Source organism: Mustela erminea, chromosome 18 (assembly GCF_009829155.1).
Source record: "Mustela erminea isolate mMusErm1 chromosome 18, mMusErm1.Pri, whole genome shotgun sequence".
Classification (NCBI taxonomy): domain Eukaryota; kingdom Metazoa; phylum Chordata; class Mammalia; order Carnivora; family Mustelidae; genus Mustela; species Mustela erminea.
The window spans coordinates 41,167,491-41,186,226 of NC_045631.1; the positions used below are offsets into that span (position 1 = coordinate 41,167,491).

The 18,736-nt window shown below is 39.5% G+C and overlaps 1 protein-coding gene across 1 annotated transcript; it reads right to left on the minus strand.

The window, feature by feature from the left end:
• Positions 1-955: 955 nt before the first annotated feature.
• On the minus strand, positions 956-17,409 carry KRTAP29-1 (keratin associated like protein 29-1). Its single transcript, XM_032319482.1, has 2 exons — positions 16,413-17,409; positions 956-1,113 (listed from the first exon to the last, which is right to left on the minus strand). The coding sequence occupies exons 1-2, from the start codon at positions 17,407-17,409 to the stop codon at positions 956-958; spliced, it is 1,155 nt and encodes a 384-aa protein (XP_032175373.1).
• Positions 17,410-18,736: the final 1,327 nt, after the last annotated feature.

Genomic DNA, 18,736 nt, shown 5'->3' on the forward strand with positions numbered 1-18,736 from the left:
TCATTCCCTGCATATTTTTGGACCACAATGCTTTGAAACTAGAACTCACAAGAGGAAAGCTGGAAAGAACTCAAATGCATGGAGGTTAAAGAGCATCCTACTAAAGAATGAATTGGTCAACCAGAAAATTAAAGAAGAATTAAAAATTAAAGAGTTAAAAATATTCATGGAAACAAATGAAAATGAAAACACAACTGCTCAAAATCTTTGGGATGCAGCAAAGGAGGTCCTGAGAGAAAAGTATATAACAATACAATCCTTTCTCAAGAAACAAGAAAGGTCTCAAATACATAACCTAACACTACACCTAAAGGCGCTGGAGAAATAACAACAAATAAAGCCTAAATCCAGTAGGAGAAGAGAAATAATAAAGATTAGAGCAGAAATGAATGAAATAGAAACCAAAAAACCAGTAGAACAGATCAACAAAACTAGGAGCTGGTTTTTTAAAAGAATTAATAAGATTGATAAACCCCTGACCAGAATTATCAAAAAGAAAAGAGAAAGGACCCAAATTAACAAAATCATGAATGAAAAAGGAGACATTACACCCAACACCAAAGAAATACAAACAATTATAAGAACATAAAATGCCAACCCTATGTCAATGAATGAGACAGTCTTGAAGAAATGGATGCATTCCCAGAAACATAGTGTAAGAGCCTGGTTAGCCAGAGGAACTTACTTGCAAACCCCAGATACAGGGGTGAGCCAGGCCAGATGGAGACAGCCAATCAGTGGGGCACACATATATTTACTGTGGTAAATTGAAATTCAGTTGGTCACCTGTATTGCCAACCAAGCATGACTATGCAGTTTTCCCTGTGTATTGCAATCTCATTGGCCACCTGTGCATAGCCAGGCTCAACTCCACCTCTATAAAAGTTAGTCTGTGAATCTGGGAAGGATAGTCATTGGGAGCATCCTGTTGGGACCGTCGTGGTCGTCGTGGTCATCAGGAGCATCGTGTCGGGAGCGTTGTCGTCGGCAGCATCGTGTTGGGAGCATCCTGGTCATAGTAGTCGTCGGGAGCAGCGTCGTCAGGGTCATCGTTCTCGTCGTCATCACCTCTTCGTAAGAGACGGCCTTGATGGGTCAGTTTGATTTTCAATGCTTGGCGCAAAATAAAGTTTTGCTTGACTTTCGCTTTGTGTCAGTCTCATTCCTTTGATCATGGACCCTAACATTAGAAACAACCAAAACTGAACCAGGAAGAAAAGGAAATCTGAAGGGACCCCTAATCAGCAAGGAAATTGAAGCAGTCGTCAAAAATTCCCCATGAAACAAGAGCCCAGGGCCAGACGGTTCCGTAGGGGAATTCTACCAAAGACTTTAAAAGAATTAATTAATACCTATTCTTCTGAAACTTCTCCCAAAAAATAGAACTGGAAGGAAAACTTCCAAACCCTTTTGATGAGGCCAGCATTACCTTGATCCCAAAACCAGACAAACACCCTACCCAATAGAATTACAGACCAATATCGCTGATGAATATGGATACAAAAATTCTCATCAACATACTAGCCAATAGGATCCAACAGTACTTTAAAAGGATGATTCACCACAACAAAGTTGGATTTAAGGGTGGTTCAACATCCACAAATCAATCACTGTGATACACTACATTAATAAGAAAGAACAAGAAACATAGGATCCTCTCAATTGATGCAGAAAAAGTGTTTGACAAATTACAGCATCCTTTCTTGATCAAAACTCTTCACAGTGTAGGGACAGAGGGCATATACCTCAATATCATAAAAGTCATCTATGAAAAACCCACAGCAAATATCATTCTCAATGAAGAAAAACTGAGAGCTTTGCCCCTAAGGTCAGGAACACAGCAGGGATGTCCATTGTCACCACTGCTATTCAACATACTACTAGAAGTCTTAGCCTCAGCAATCAGACAACAAAAAGAAATAAAAGGCATCTGAATCAGCAAAGAAGTCAAGCACTCACTCTTTGCAGACGATACGATACTTTATGTGGAAAACCCAAAAGATTCCACTCCAAAAGTGCTAGAACTCATAATGAAATTCAGTAAAGTGTCAGGATTAAAAAAAAATCAATGCACAGAAATAAGTTGCATTTCTATACACAAACAAGACAGAAGAAAGAGAAATTAAGGCATAGATTCCACTTACAATTGCACCCAAAACCATAAGATACATAGGTATAAAGCTAACCAAAGAGGCAAAAAGTTCTGTACTCAGAAAACTATAGAGTACTCATGAAAGAAACTGAGGAGACAAAATTGTGTCTTTGAAAGAAAAAAATCAAGGAGACACAATTGTATCTTTGTGAAGATACAAAGAAATGTGAAAATGTTTCATGCTCATGGATTGGAAGAACAAATATTTTGAAAATGTCTATGCTACCTAAAGCAATCTACACATTTAATGCAATGCCTATCAAAATACTATCAATCTTTTTCAAATAAATGGAACAAATAATCCTAAAATTTATATGGAACCAGAAAAGACCTTGAATAGCCAGAGGAATGTTGAAAAAGAAATCCAAAGTTGGTGGCATCACAATTCCAGTCTTCAAGCTCTATTACAAAGCTGTTTTCATCAAGAAAGTATGGTACTGGCACAAAAACAGACATATAGATCAATGGAACAGAATAGAGAGCCCAAAAATAGACCCTCAACTCTATGGTCAACTAATCTTTGACAAATCAGGAGAGAATGTCCAATGGAAAAAAGACAGTCTTTTCAGCAAATGGTGTTGGGAAAATTGGACAGCCACACACAGAAGAATGAAACTGGACCACTTCCTTACACCACACACAAAAAATAAACTCAAAATGGATGAAAGACTTCAATGTATGTGAGACAGGAATCCATCAAAATCCTTGAGGAGAACACAGGCAGCAATCTCTTCAACCTCAGCCACAGCAATTTCTTCCCAGAGATAGCACCAAAAGCAAGAGAAGCAAGGGCAAAAATGAACTATTGGGACTTCATCAAGATCAAAATCTTTTGCACAGCAAAGGAAACAGCCAACAAAACCAAAAACAGCTGACAGAATGAGAGAAGATATTTGCAAATGGCATATCAGATAAAGGACTAGTATCCAAGGACTAGTATCCAAAATCTATAAAGAATTTATCAAACTCAACAAATAACAAATAATCTAATCAAAAAATGGGCAGAATCTTTGGGGTAAATACCCAGGAGTGCAATGGCAGGGTCATAGGGAAGTTCTATTTTTAATTTCTTGAAGAAACTCCACACTGTTCTCCAAAGAGGCTGCACCAACCTGCATTCCCACCAACAGTGTAAGAGGGTTCCCCTTTCTCCAACACATGTTGTTTCCTGTTTTGTTAATTTTGGCCATTCTAACTGGTGTAAGGTGATCTCTCACTGTGGTTTTAATTTGAATCTCCCTGAGGGCTAGTGGTGATGAACATTTTTTCATGTGTCTGATAGCCATTTGTATGTCTTCACTGGAGAAGTGTCTGTTCATATCTTCTGCCCATTTTTTTATATGATTGCCTGTTTTGTGTGTGTTGAGTTTGAGGAGTTCATTACGGATCCTGGATATCAACCTTTTGTCTGTATTGTCATTTGCAAATATCTTCTCCCATTTCGTGGGTTGCCTCTTTGTTCTTTTTTTGTTTTTTTTTTTCTTTTTTTTTCTTTTTTTTTTATTTATTTTTATTTCCAGCATAACAGTATTCATTATTTTTGCACCACACCCCGTGCTCCATGCAATCCGTGCCCTCTATAATACCCACCACCTGGTACCCCAACCTCCCACCCCCCGTCCCTTCAAAACCCTCAGATTGTTTTTCAGAGTCCATAGTCTCTCATGGTTCACCTCCCCTTCCAATTTCCCCCAACTCCCTTCTCCACTCTAAGTCCCCATGTCCTCCATGCTATTTGTTATGCTCCACAAATAAGTGAAACCATATGATAGTTGACTCTCTCTGCTTGACTTATTTCACTCAGCATAATCTCTTCCAGTCCCGTCCATGTTGCTACAAAAGTTGGGTATTCATCCTTTCTGATGGAGGCATAATACTCTATCCCCAGGGGTACAGGTCTGTGAATCACCAGGTTTACACACTTCACAGCACTCACCAAAGCACATACCCTCCCCAATGTCCATAATCCCACCCCCTTCTCCCAAACCCCCTCCCCCCAGCAACCCTCAGTTTGTTTTGTGAGATTAAAAGTCACTTATGGTTTGTCTCCCTCCCAATCCCATCTTGTTTCATTGATTCTTCTCCTACCCACTTAAGCCCCCATGTTGCATCACCACTTCCTCATATCAGGGAGATCATATGATAGTTGTCTTTCTCTGCTTGACTTATTTCGCTAAGCATGATACGCTCTAGTTCCATCCATGTTGTCGCAAATGGCAAGATTTCATTTCTTTTGATGGCTGCATAGTATTCCATTGTGTATATATACCACATCTTCTTGATCCATTCATATGCAGAAAAATGAAATTGGACCATTTCCTTACACCACACACAAAAATAGACTCAAAATGGATGAAGGACCTCAATGTGCGAAAGGAATCCATCAAAATCCTTGAGGAGAACACGGGCAGCAACCTCTTTGACCTCAACCGCAGCAACATCTTCCTAGGAACAACGCAAAAGGCAAGGGAAGCAAGGGCAAAAATGAACTATTGGGATTTCATCAAGATCAAAAGCTTTTGCACAGCAAAGGAAACAGTTAACAAAATCAAAAGACAACTGACAGAATGGGAGAAGATATTTGCAAACGACATATCAGATAAAGGACTAGTGTCCAGAATCTATAAAGAACTTAGCAAACTCAACACCCAAAGAACAAATAATCCAATCAAGAAATGGGCAGAGGACATGAACAGACATTTCTGCAAAGAAGACATCCAGAAGGCCAACAAACACATGAAAAAGTGCTCCATATCACTCGGCATCAGGGAAATACAAATCAAAACCACAATGAGATATCACCTCACACCAGTCAGAATGGCTAAAATCAACAAGTCAGGAAATGACAGATGCTGGCGAGGATGCGGAGAAAGGGGAACCCTCCTCCACTGTTGGTGGGAATGCAAGCTGGTGCAGCCACTCTGGAAAACAGCATGGAGGTTCCTCAAAATGTTGAAAATAGAACTGCCCTATGACCCAGCAATTGCACTATTGGGTATTTACCCTAAGGATACAAACGTAGTGATCCAAAGGGGCACATGCACCCGAATGTTTATAGCAGCAATGTCCACAATAGCCAAACTATGGAAAGAACCTAGATGTCCGCCTCTTTGTTTTTTTTACTGTTTCCTTTGCTGTGCAGAAGCTTTTGATTTTGATGAAGTCCCAAAAGTTTATTTTCGCTTTTGTTTCCTTTGCTGTGGCTGATATTGAAGAGATTACTGCCTATGTTCTCCTCTAGGATTCTGATGGATTCCTGTCTCACGTTGAGGTGGTCTTTTATCCATTTTGAGTTTATCTTTGTGTACGGTGTAAGAGAATGGTCGAGTTTCATTCTTCTACATATAGCTGCCCAGTTTTCCCAGCACCATTTATTGAAGAGACTGTCTTTTTTCCACTGTATATTTTTTCCTGTTTTGTCAAAGATTAATTGCCCATAGAGTTGAGGGTCCATATCTGGGCTCTCTACTCTGTTCCACTGGTCTATGTGTCTGTTTTTATGCCAGTACCATGCTGTCTTGGTGACCACAGCTTTGTAATAAAGCTTGAAATCAGGTAATGTGATGCCCCCAGTTTTATTTTTGTTTTTCAACATTTCCTTAGTGATTCGGGGTCTCTTCTGGTTCCATACAAATATCTGGATTATTTGGTCCAGCTCTTTGAAGAATACTGGTGGAACTTTGATCGGAATGGCATTAAAAGTATAGATTGCTCTAGGCAGTACAGACATTTTAACAATGTTTATTCTTCCAATCCAAGAGCATGGAATGGTCTTCCATCTTTTTGTGTCTTCTTCAATTTCCTTCATGAGTGTTCTGTAGTTCCTCAAGTACAGATCCTTTACCTCTTTGGTTAGGTTTATTTCCAGGTATCTTATGGTTCTTGGTGCTATAGTAAATGGAATCGATTCTCTAATTTCCCTTTCTGTATTTTCATTGTTAGTGTATAAGAAAGCCACTGATTTCTGCACATTGACTTTGTATCCTGCCACGTTGCTGAATTGCAGTATGAGTTTTAGTAGTTCGGGGGGTGGAGTCTTTTGGGTTTTCCATATGACCCTGCCATTGCACTCCTGGGTATTTACCGCAAAGATCCAGATGTAGTGAAAAGAAGGGCCATCTGTACCCCAATGTTTATAGCAGCAATGGCCACAGTCGCCAAACTATGGAAAGAACCAAGATGCCCTTCAACGGATGAATGGGTAAGGAAAATGTGGTCCATATACACTATGGAGTATTATGCCTCCATCAGAAATTTTTGTAGCAACATGGATGGGACTGGAAGAGATTATGCTGAGTGAAATAAGTCAAGAAGACAGAGTCAATTATCATATGGTTTCACTTATTTGTGGAGCATAACAAATAGCATGGAGGACATGGGGAGTTAGAGAGTAGAAGGGAGTTGGGGTAAATTGGAAGGGGAGGTGAATCATGAGAGAGTATGGACTCTGAAAAACAATCTGAGGGGTTTGAAGTGGCAGGGAGGATGGGAGGGTGGGATACCAGGCGGTGGGTATTATAGAGGGCACGGATTTCATGGAGCACTGGGTGTGGTGAAAAAATAATGAATACTGTTATGCTGAAAATAAATTTAATTAAAAAAAAATATGGGCAGAAGACATGAACAGACATTTCTGTAAAGAAGACATCCAAATGGCCAACAGACACATGAAAAAGTGCCCAACATCACTCGGCATCTGGGAAATACAAATAGAAACCATAGTGATATACCACCTCACACCAGTCAGAATGGCTAAAATTAACCAGTCAGGAAATGAAAGGTGTTGGCTAGGACATGTAGAAAGGGGAACCCTCTTACATTGTTGGTGGGAATGCAAGCTGGTACAGCCACTCTGGAAAAAAGTATGGAGGTTCCTCTTTTTTTCCTTTCTTTTTTTCTTTCTTTCTTTATTTCCTTTCAGTGTTCCAGAATTCATTGAAAAGTTGAGTATAAATCTACCCTACAACCCAGCAATGTGATCCAAAGGGGCACGTTCACCCAAATGTTTATAGCAGCAATCTCCACAATAGCCAAACTATGGAAAGAGCCTAGACATCCATCAACAGATGAATGGATAAAGAAGATGTGAGATAGATAGAGATAGTTAGAGATAGAGATAGAGAGAGAGAGAGAGAGAATGGAATACTATGTAGCCATTAAAAAAACTCAAAATCTTGCCATTTATAATGACGTGGATGGAACTAGAGGATATTATGCTAAGCAAAATAAGTCAATCAGAGAAACAAAATTATCATATGATCTCACTGATATGAGGAATTTGAGAAACAAGACAGAAGATCATAAGGGAAGGGAGGGAACAATGAAACAAGATGAAGCCAGAGAGGGAGACAAACCATAAAATACTCTTAATCTCAGGAAACAAACTGAGGGTTGCTGGAGTGAAGGCAAGTGGGAGGGATGGAGTGGCTGGGTGATGGACCTTGGGGAAGTATGTGCTATGGGGATACTGTGAATTGTGTAAGACTGACGAATCACAGACCTTTAGCCATAAAACCAATAATACATTATATGTTAATTTTTAAAAATTAAAAAAGAAGACATAAGACTTCATTTAGGATCTACTTGTAAAATTATAATTATGCATAAGTAAAGAAGTCCTCTCAATATTATGTATGCAAAAAAAACACATTTGAAAGGTACTGTGCAGAAAGAATATTGCAAAGAGGGATTGGTGGCCCCATATGGATGTAAACAGTATGGAGAAAATTAGTTTCTCCAAATGAGTTCTAGTTTCTTAACCTTAGACAAATTACCTCTCAAAATACTTCCAAGTATTTGTAATTATCTCTCAAAATACTTCCAAGAGACACCTTCTAAGTGAGAACCTGAAACTTTATTGGTAATATTTGAAAATTTGAAAAATCATGGGAAATCTAAGACCTAAAGAGACTAGATGGGTATAAGCATCAGAGATAATTTTCATACAGTCTGAGTTGATGGAAATAAGAAATAGTATCTCTGGGTTTGAAGTGAGCATCCCAGCATTTGAAATATATGTACCAGGATTTGAATTTAAGAGCTGTTTTAGCTTGATGATCCTTAAAATAACTTATAATGTCCTTGAAGACTTTAAACAATCTATATCTCTGCAATTGCACAATTAGCTATTATATAGCAGAGGATTTATTATTAGTTGTTGTTGCTGTTTGTAATATCATTTATAAGGCTTTATGTATTTCAAATTACTGAGTCATCCTGTTTAGTGCCTGAATTGTTGCTTCCTCCTCCTCTTTAAACCAATAAATATTAACTTCATTTATACAAATCTATTCTAAGAAAGGTACGCCTGGTGCATCCATGACAGCTAGACTTCCTTGCATTGAGTGACTTGCTTTTCCTTCCCCCTCTTTACTGGTAGTTTGTGGAGTTGACTCCTTTTCTGATGGTTTGAAATACTGTAAAACAGGCTACTTATGTTTATTCCTCTGGTGAAATATGTTATGAGGGAAATAATGGGATTTGATTTAAGAAAACACATCCTTGGGGAGCCAGGATGACTCAGTTGGTTAAGCATCCAACTCTTGATTTCAGCTCATGTCATGATCTAAACGTCATGAGATTGAGTCCTACATCAGTCTCCACACTCAGCGAGAAATCTGCTTGAGGAGACTCTCTCTCCTTCTCCCTCCCCCTGACTCTAAAATAAATAAATAAATCTTTAAAAAAAAAAAAGGGAAAGAAGAAAAGAGAACACATCCTAGTCTTTATTTCCCTTCCAAAGAAGTTAGGCTTTATGGCCACTAGTGATAGTTTGGGTTTAGCTAATGAGTATCACTAGAAATTGTTTATGCATAAAATTCTCCATCCCCATCCTCCATTCCTGCCAACTGTTCTAATAATTGTTTACTTTCCACCTCTAAAATTTTCCACCTTTCACATTTCTTTGTTGTGTTTATAATTTGTTTTCTACTTATTATGGACATTTGAGTTGTCTTCTTTGCAAGTAAGGCATTTCCAATTTATCACCTAAAACTTGACTCATTTCACATATCCTTTTGTGATCTAGATTTATGTGTAGAGTGTCCTTCATAAGCTCTCATATTTTGAGGGCACTTTACATTTTACAAAATTCTTTCACATCTATCCCCACACTGCTCAGGCAAGAGGCCACATTTTAAGACACTGGATATGGACCCCATCCAGCGCTGCCCTAGAGTGTTATTAAGTGGCCTTCTAAAGAGTAACACTCTGACTTTTTTGCAATAACTCTGGACTGTCGTAAAATCACAATCATCAAATATTTCTTCAGCTCCATCTAGATTCAGGGCGTTGCCTGTAAGTTCCTGAGAAAGTAGGTTATCAGAGGAAACCCACTTCCTGGAGTCAATGGGACTATTATTGTAAGACAAACCCCTTTATTTGGGCAAACTGTGAGGTCAACAAAAATGCTTCTTTTATTTTTCTTCCACCTTTCAAACTGGGAAAACAACCAACCCTTGTAAAGGGAAAGGGAACTCCAAGATTAGGGCATAATAATCAGAAATCAGTAGTTTGTTCCAGGGGAACAGAATTTGGGTGGGATGGGATACTGGGAAACAAGTGCTTTTCATTTTTTTGTTCACATATTGTTTCCCTCCCACACGGGAGATTTTTTTTTAAGATTTTATTTATTTATTTGACAGGGAGAGACACGGCAAGAGAGGGAACTCAAGCAGGGGGAGTGGGAGCGGGAGAAGCAGGCCTCCCGTGGAGCAGGGAACCTGAGGTGGGGCTCGATCCCAGGACTCTGGGATCATGACCTGAGCTGAAGGCAGACACTTAATGACTGAGCCACCCAGGTGCCCCAGCATGAGATATTTTTATCATAAAAGGAAAATGAAGATTGTAGTGTTTCCTTCTGAACCAAATGGGGAAAACCTGCAACAATAAGAGAGCAAGAGATTTTAATTTCTTTTAATCTGAATTAAGAGACAACAACTACCAAAAGGAGTTTGATATGAAGTAAATTCCTCACTATGACACTGCCTTTTTTTTTTTTTACATGATGCATTCATATGCACCACTCACCCAACTAGTGAGCTCTCAACATGTTCTTATCTAGCAAAGAAAATCCAGGTTTATGAAAAGGGTCTATTTTCCTTAGTTGATGCCAAGACCCAGGAATGAAATAAGATCTGAATTCTGCCTCTGCAGTGTAGCACAAGGAATGTGAGGTTATGCTAGAAAGTCCCTTATTTGGTATCTGTCTTTTCAGGCAAGGCAGAATAATCAAATTGGAAAAAGTGACTAAACTTTTATAAGGACAACTAGATTTTACAAGCACCTATATTCTCTAGATACGTTCATGTCACTGTGTGCTATGCACATTATAGCCCAGAGCACCAAAAGACTGCAAGTAAAACACACGTTGATATTTGAGGAAATCTTGCAGAACAAGCAATGCTAAATGTATTGAGACAAGCAAATGTCCTTCTGTTTTCAATTTTCTGTAGACCATGCAGCTTTAAGTTTGATCTTGTCTTAAAAAAAAATAATAAAAAAAAACCTTTGTGAACTCCTAGAGAAAGATAGAACATAGGGCCACTTAAACCAAGTCATGTCAAAGAATTTAACTTGTTATTTTTGCTTGATTAGTTGATCAAAGAAATTCAGTAGAACATGAATCTGGATTTCAGCAGGTTAATTGAAAAGGATTCTCAATTTAGGAGGAAAGTGCAGAAGCATGGTCTGAATGGCAAATGCCAAAATACTCTCATTTCCAATGAGAGCATCTCACTTCACACAATAATAATGAGCACTTGACCCCAAATTCAAGCTTAGATTCTGGATAAGAGATATACTAGGAGGGCAGTTAAGCAGACAACTTGAGGACGATCCACTGGGTAGTATTTTTTTGCAGATACTCAAAGCATGTGAAGGTTTCTAAGGAAAAGACTCTATGGTTAACTCAGAGTTAAAGAGCCATATATCTGAAGTTGATATTAGACATGAACCTGAAGAACTCTCTCTTCCATGCAATGGAAGTAAGGACATCAGTATTACTGGATAGAAATATGAACTTAGCAACAGGCATGCCAAGGCAGGAGCAGGAGACATCAATAAAGGGACCAAGAAACCACTTGAGGATTGACAGAAGTGGCCCCTAGGGAAGGACAGATGTACCCTTACCTCACTTACTCACTCAAATCCCTTAAAATTTCCTGGTGGGGGGTGAGATATCTAACTCAGAGAATAGTATTTAATTACATCATCAGACAGACATGATCTAGAGAGAAAATGAACTATACTCAAAAGAGTAAAATGATTTCTACATATACTGGGCTAATTAGAAAATAACTGGATCTTGACTTAGGTTCTGATCATGACCTTTTTAAAGGAATACTGAATAATTGAAAAATGTCTTGAGGAAAGCAACTATCCTGGGAATGGAACTGGAATTCAAATCACATCATGAAGAATGGAGGTATCTGTGGGACGCCTGGGTGGCTCAGTCAGTAAAGTATCTGCCTTTGGCTCAGGTCATGATCTCAGGGTCCTGGGATCAAGCCCCACATTGGGCTCTCTGCTCAGTGGGAAGCCTGCTTCTCCCTCTCCCTCAGCTTGTTTCTCTCCCTGCTTGTGTTCTCTCTCTCTCTTTCTCTAGCAAATAAATAAATAAAATCTTAAACAAACAAAAAAAGAATGGAGGTATCTGGGTATAATTATCCCAGAGAAAAGATCTTTAGGAGAAGAGTGCCCCAGTGTATCTGAATATGGAAATATCTGTCTGCCAAAGACTTAGATTCTGTTGGCCTTATGGAATCAAATAACAAGACCAATCATGGGGACTATGAATATTAATTTAGACTAAAATAAGATAAAACTCACTCTTGGAGCTGCCCAGCAATGCAGTGTTTCCTTGGGAAGTGACACATCCCATTCTCTGAAGATGGTCAAACATAGACTAAAATAAAAGTTAAGAAGGATGTCACAGAATGATTGTGTAAACAAATGGATAATTTGGCTAATTGACTGGCAAGATTCTTTAAGCTGTTAAGATTTGATGAATTCAATGATCACTTAGGCATCACTGTCTTGAATTTTGACCAAGGCACTAGTTGGAGTAGAAAACCTACTTCTCACATTGGCTTTGCCACTAACAATGTCATTTTTCTCTTTCCTTCTTCAAAAACTTTAGTTGCTTTGACGTTCACACTGTCAAATGCATTGCCATTATCCTTCCTTTTGGATAGTTTATCCCGTTCATTTCGCAAGTCTGTAGATCTAGAAGAAGTGTACTTTGGAGCTATACTTAAGGAGTCACACCCAAGGAGATTCATCCATACTTGGGCCTGATTTCAGCAATGAGATTCTGGACTTTAAGCTTATTGTGTAATTAGATGATATCTGGGAGGACTTCAATAGTGAGTGAGTATATTTAATATGTGGACCACTGGGATGATAAAAAGCAGAGTGTAGTAGGCAATCTTTAAGATGACTACCAATTATCCCACCTTCTAGTATTCATGCCTTTGTGCAATACCTTTTACCTGAGTGTGGGCTGGATTTACTGAGTTGTCTCTAATGAAGAGAGTACAATGAATGTTGTGGGATCTCATTTCCAAGATTAGTCTGTAAAGGACCTGGGACATTCATATCAGGTATTCATTCTCTCCCTCTATGACCATTTGCTTTGGGAGAATCCAGCTGCTAGGCCGTGAGGACTATCAGCCAGTGTATGGAGAAGCCCATTTGGCAAGGAAATGATATATCTGGCCAACAGCTGGTGAGAACCTATAGTGTGTCAACAGCCACATGAGTGAGCTTGGAAGTGAATCCTTCCCTAACCAAGTTATGAAATCAATGCAGCCCCAGCCAACACCTCCACAACTACCTCATAAGAGAAGCTGAGTTAGACGTACCTAGCTAAGCCACAGATTTCTAAACCACAGAAACAGTGAGATAATAAATGTTTGTTGTTCTCAGCCACAAACTTTTGGGGTCATTTTTTATATAGCAATAACTACTATAATGAAACAGATCATGTATCAAAATGGAATAAAATACATATATTTTTAATTCTTAATAAAGAACTATAGTAATGATTAATATAAATATTAATTCTTGATTTAAAAAATGTCATTCTTAAAAGCAGTAGTGAAGGAAAAAATAAGATTATATAATTTTACATTGTATATGTGAATTCTTATATTTTCAAACCCTACTGTTATATATCAGCTACTTTATAAATATTAGTCACTGTTTATACTTTTATATAAACAGGAATTGGAAGGTTACACAAGGTTGTATCTGAGAAGGAAAGAAGGTAAATGTTGTGGAGCTGGAGACCTATCCATACAAAAGGGACTTCAACTTTATCAATAATGTTTACTTAAATTATGCTTTTTAAAGATCTAAAATAGATATAAGAAAATGTCCATTCTGAGTGGTGGGAATTTCTAATATTTTTCTCAAAACTGCCCTGTATTTTGCTCCCCTATTTGGGATGTAAGTGTAAATAAAGATTTACTTATAAGCATGTTCAGGCATGGCAGAACATTGTCTCTGATAGGAGGTTCAGACGTGTTATGGACAAGTACTAGCAAACCTGAAAGGAGCTAATAAATGCTTCACTATTTAAACTATTGCCAAGTATGGAAGAAGTGCATGGCTTCCCAGTACACTGTTTACACTTGCCATGTTTAAAATGTGGGCTTTGTATGTTGGCAGGTAGCCAGTGTAAAACACTTAACAATACAACAGAGAAATCCACAACTGGAAAGGTTAAAAAAAAAAAAAAAACAAAAAAAACGAAAAAAATTAACATACATAGAGATGGGTCAAAAACTATTGCAAAATGAACTTTGAAATTCTAGCTATGCCAAGAATTCTGGTATTAGAAAGCAAATTATTTGAAGAGATATAATTCCTTAAATTTATAATGTAAGGAAGTGTTGACAGTTCAGTCCAGAACTGAGGTGAGATTCCTCACACCTTCCAGAGCCTCATTCTTCCTCTGGCATGACTGAAATCTCCATGGAAGATGTGGAGAGAGAATTTAAATGGGGTATCCATCAAAATGTCATTTCTAGAAGACATTCTATCTATGGTCATTCTTTTGCGGTATCAAGGTTCCTCTCTTCTTCCTGTTTTTTATTTTCTTTTTGGACTTCAGTTGTAAATAATTGAGTTAATTATATTCCTTGTGGCATATTGCCATTTTTTGTCCTCGCAAGATCTCTGTCTTATTTTTTTCTTTATGTACTTACATACCAATTAATTTAATTCCTGTTCTCCTTATGCCCCATTATCTTCCTATAGGCAGCTATTTTATTTTCTTTAAAGTATATCCTCCAGCAGACAGCCTTCAGACTTTATCTTCACTGTCAGCTTTCCTTGATATCTAGCCTGCTGGCCCACACTACAGATTTGGACATACCAGCCTCCAAAATCATATGAGAAAATTCCTCTTATTACATCTCTTTATATATATCCTATTGGCTCTCTCTGGAGAACCAGACCAAGAGAGTACCTCATGGAAAGAATGACCTCTTGCTGCCTACCCACCGTCCTAGTGGTGGACACAGATTTCCTTTAAAATCTGTATTATCACAGAAATGTGATCATCCTCAACTATGCCCCCTTATATATCCATGTAAGAATGTCCTGAGTTTCAGACCTAAATCATTTCACAGACCCAGAGCCTTTGGTTAAAGAGGAGCCAGATGCCCTTGAGGAAGGACTCTGCATAATTGCTACAGGTACACTCTGCAAACCTCCCTCTAATCTTTCCCAAAAGAAAACCAGTACAGGGTGCCTGGGTGGCTCAGTAGGTTAAAGCCTCTGCCTTCAGTTCAGGTCGTGATTCCAGGGTCCTGGGATCAAGTCCTGCATCAGGCTCTCTGCTCAGCAGGGATCCTGCTTCCCCACGCCTCTCTCTCTCTGCCTGCCTCTCTGGCTACTAGTGATCTCTGCAAATAAATAAATAAAGTATTTAAAGAAAAGAAGAGAAAGGAAAGGAAAAGAAAAGAAAACCAGTCCAGCCATTTCTTAAATGTTTAGTTTTGATAATTACATAATACGACTATTTGGTCAGGTATTTCCTTAGACTAATCATTTTTAAAACTGCCTCTTAAAATGTCAAAAACTTGAGCAAACAAACAACAGCCATAAATTTCAAATTTTACATTTTATTTAAATTGTCCATTAGGTGAACTGATCATTAAAACCAGTGTCAAGGGGTGCCTGGGTGGTGCAGTTGTTTTGGTATCCAACTCTTGGCTTCGGCTCTGATTGTTATCTCAGGGTTGTAGGATCCAGCTCTGCACTCAGCATAGTCTGCTTAGGACTCCCTCTTCCTCTGCCCCTGGTCTTGCTTGCTCTCTCTCTCTCTCTGGAATAAATAAATAAATCTTTAAAAAAAAAAAAAAACAGTATTAAGTTAATCAACCCTTAGCTATTCTCAATGGCCAAAATGCTTACTTTATTTTAGTCTATGGCTTCCCTAGACCATTTCAGTCTTTGGCTTCCCAAGCCTGTTCACTGTGGAGAAATGGAGTCTACTCAACTCAAAAGAGCTTTTGGTGATATAAAGATTGGAAGCCAGGGGATTGTTTGTCCTTCCTCCCTTCCAACTTGAGCATCTGTAATTGCAGACACCGACCACCCTTTCAGACTAAAGCAAATCCACTAATTTAGAGGGCCCGCGGTCATGTGTCCAAATGTGACCTGAAGGAAATCTATGTAGGGGTATATTGAAGGGAATGAAAACATTCTGAGAGTTTTGTTCAATCACTCACATTTTTATTAACAGTTGGCATCAAAGGAGTCTTTTTAAAGACTGGACAACACCAAAAAAAAAAAAAAAAGAAGAAGAAAGAAAGAGAGAGAGAGAGAGAGAGAAAGGAAGGAAGAAAGAAAGGAAGGAAGAAAGGAGAATAGAAGAGAAGAGAAAAGAAAAGAAAGACAAACACACAATGCTGATGTGATGAACTGACAACATGATGAAATGCAAGTTGTAGTGTGGACCAGGCTTACAGAAATGTCCTCCTTGATGAAGAAAGATTTCTTAGTGGCTGGACAAATTTCCTCATCAGCACCTGGTGAGAATGTGGGGCTGGACTCAGAATGAAGTTACCACACAGATAGAATTTGCCCTCAGCCAGAAGAGAGCACCATGGGGTGGCAATGCACTTGCAGATAGTGGCAGACCTCAGAGTAGATGGGAAGGGTCCTGCATCAGTGAAGCCTTGCCTTACGGAAGCTGGATTCGTGACTGGTGGTCAGGAAGTTGGAGAGCAGGTGTTGGTTTTGCAGAGACTTGGGGCAGTTGGCTGAAAGCAATTGCAGCCACCGCTGGATGATTTGCCTAAACCTGTCACACAGCAAGCTGGTTGGCAGGAAGGAGATTTGCAGCCACCTTGGTTGCAAGAAGTGGATCCATCACAAGGTGGTTGGCTGGAAAGCACAGTGCCACAGGAAACTCGTTTACAAGGGTTGTTTACAGAACATGGGAGCTGGCAGTTAGCCACTGGCTGACAGATGAAGGATATAGAAGACATTGGTTGGCAGTGAAGTGGCTGGCAAGGTGAGGACACACAGCATGTAGGACTGCAAGAACTTAACATACAAGTTGATGGCTGGCAGGGAACAGGCATGCAAGGAACCAACTGGCAAGTCTTGAGAATGTAGCAGATGGGTTGGTAATAAGTTGATTTGCAGAGCTGATCTTCGCCATTAATGGGTTGACAAGAACCTGCCTGGCAGCAAGTTGGCTGGCATGGACAAGCTGCACAGATGGTTGGTGGGCAAGAATTTTCAATACAGGAAGTTACCTCAGAGCAGGATGGCTGGCCGGACACAGTGTCACAGCAGACCGATTGGCCACAAGCTGACTGACATGATCTGGACACAAAGACAGGTTCTTGGCAGGAGCTTTGCTGGTCAAGGCTGGCTTCATTGCAATTTGCCTGACAACTGGTAGATTCCGTGCAGGAGGGTTGGCATGAGCTAACCAGGCAAGGAGACTGACCAGTTCCAGATTCATAGCCGGCTGTGCAGGAGCAAATGGGTTGGCAGACAAAACCAACGCAAGAAGTTGCTGGAAGGCAGGTAGGTTGGCAAGAAGCAGGTTCACAGACACTTGGGGTACTGCTGGATGGCTGACAATTTTCTTGGCATGTGACCAGTTGCCACGTTCTGCTCCGGCAGGAACTAGGCAAGCAAATACCATTTCGGAAGCCACCACCATTTGAGCACATGAAAGTGGGCACAGCTGGAATGGCCATGGTGGTGCCGGGACAACAGCTGTCCCCCATGGCACTGGTGTTAACCTTGCTAGGAAGTTGCAAACTCAGTATACCTGAGTGCGAAAGACATCTAATACATGGGGGCTTATATAGTCCTTCACTAGGGGTGTTGGTACAACTTAGAGCATCTTTCCTTGTTATTGTTTCTACTCATTTGCCTACAAACATCTGATTAGCAGGCTTCATGAGCCTGGATAGATATTGTCCCCACTTTAAAAACTTGTCAGTTGAGTTGAGAGTTCTCTTTGCTGAGTTTGGATTCCTTGATGGTTCCTGCTCTGGGATGAGCTGTCTCTTTTACAGGTTGTTCTCCAGCTGCCCTGAAGCAGGCCTTTCTCTGAACTAACCTCTCATCAGGAGGCCTCAGCCCAGCCAAAGCAGCCTGTTCTTCCTCCAGGAATGCAGTTCTGCACCATTTAGATGATCAGGAAATGAAGCCTTGACCCAGTTGAAAGAGGGTGATGTACGAGATGGTGAATAGAAAACCAGGCAGTGCAACCCAAGGGCACTTCAATATCTCCACCTCTAAGAACCTTCTTCCCATTTGGTTTTCCTGAAACTCAGTTTTATTAGTACCACTAAAAATAACAGCAACAGTAGTAGTAGGAAATGTTTCCCTTCCATTTATAGCATACTTACTATATACCAAGTCATTGACTTCATTTTTCATTGAATCTTGCAATGACCTTAAGTAGAAGGTATGATTCTCACTACTATGTTAGAGGTATAGCAAAACCAACTCAAAGAGTTTAAATCCTGTTCCCAAAATTTTGCAAGCAATAAAATGTTGAAATAAGGTCCAAACCTAGTTTGGGCTGACCCCAAAACCTCTGGTCTTAATCACCTGTTAGACCTCCTAACTTTGGAGTGGAAGAAAAAGACTATAACCCAGTGATTGAAGATTGACATTTGTATAGCAGTATGCTGACTCTTGGGCAGGTGGCCCAGGCCCTATGCTAGAGGCCATTCATCCAGTCCAGTGACTAGATTAAACCAGTATGAGTTCTTACCTCTACTTATCCATACACCCAAAGACAATCTTTTAATCTGGAAATTTTAATAACTACAAAATATTTTACCAAGGATTAAATCATATTATGGAGTTCACAACATATAAATTCTATAAATATAAAACTACAACAACCAATAGCTATATTAGGACATCACTGCAAAATAATTTTAGTGTTAAATCACCCCCTTCCAAGAGGGACTTATGAGGCATTGGTTGTCCTAACTCTTCCCCTCTTTCTCTAGGCTCACCCTGGCTCTGTGTCACCAGTCATCTTCAGCATCCCACACTGGTCCATGTCTGATCCAGTTCACACCAGAGATTCAC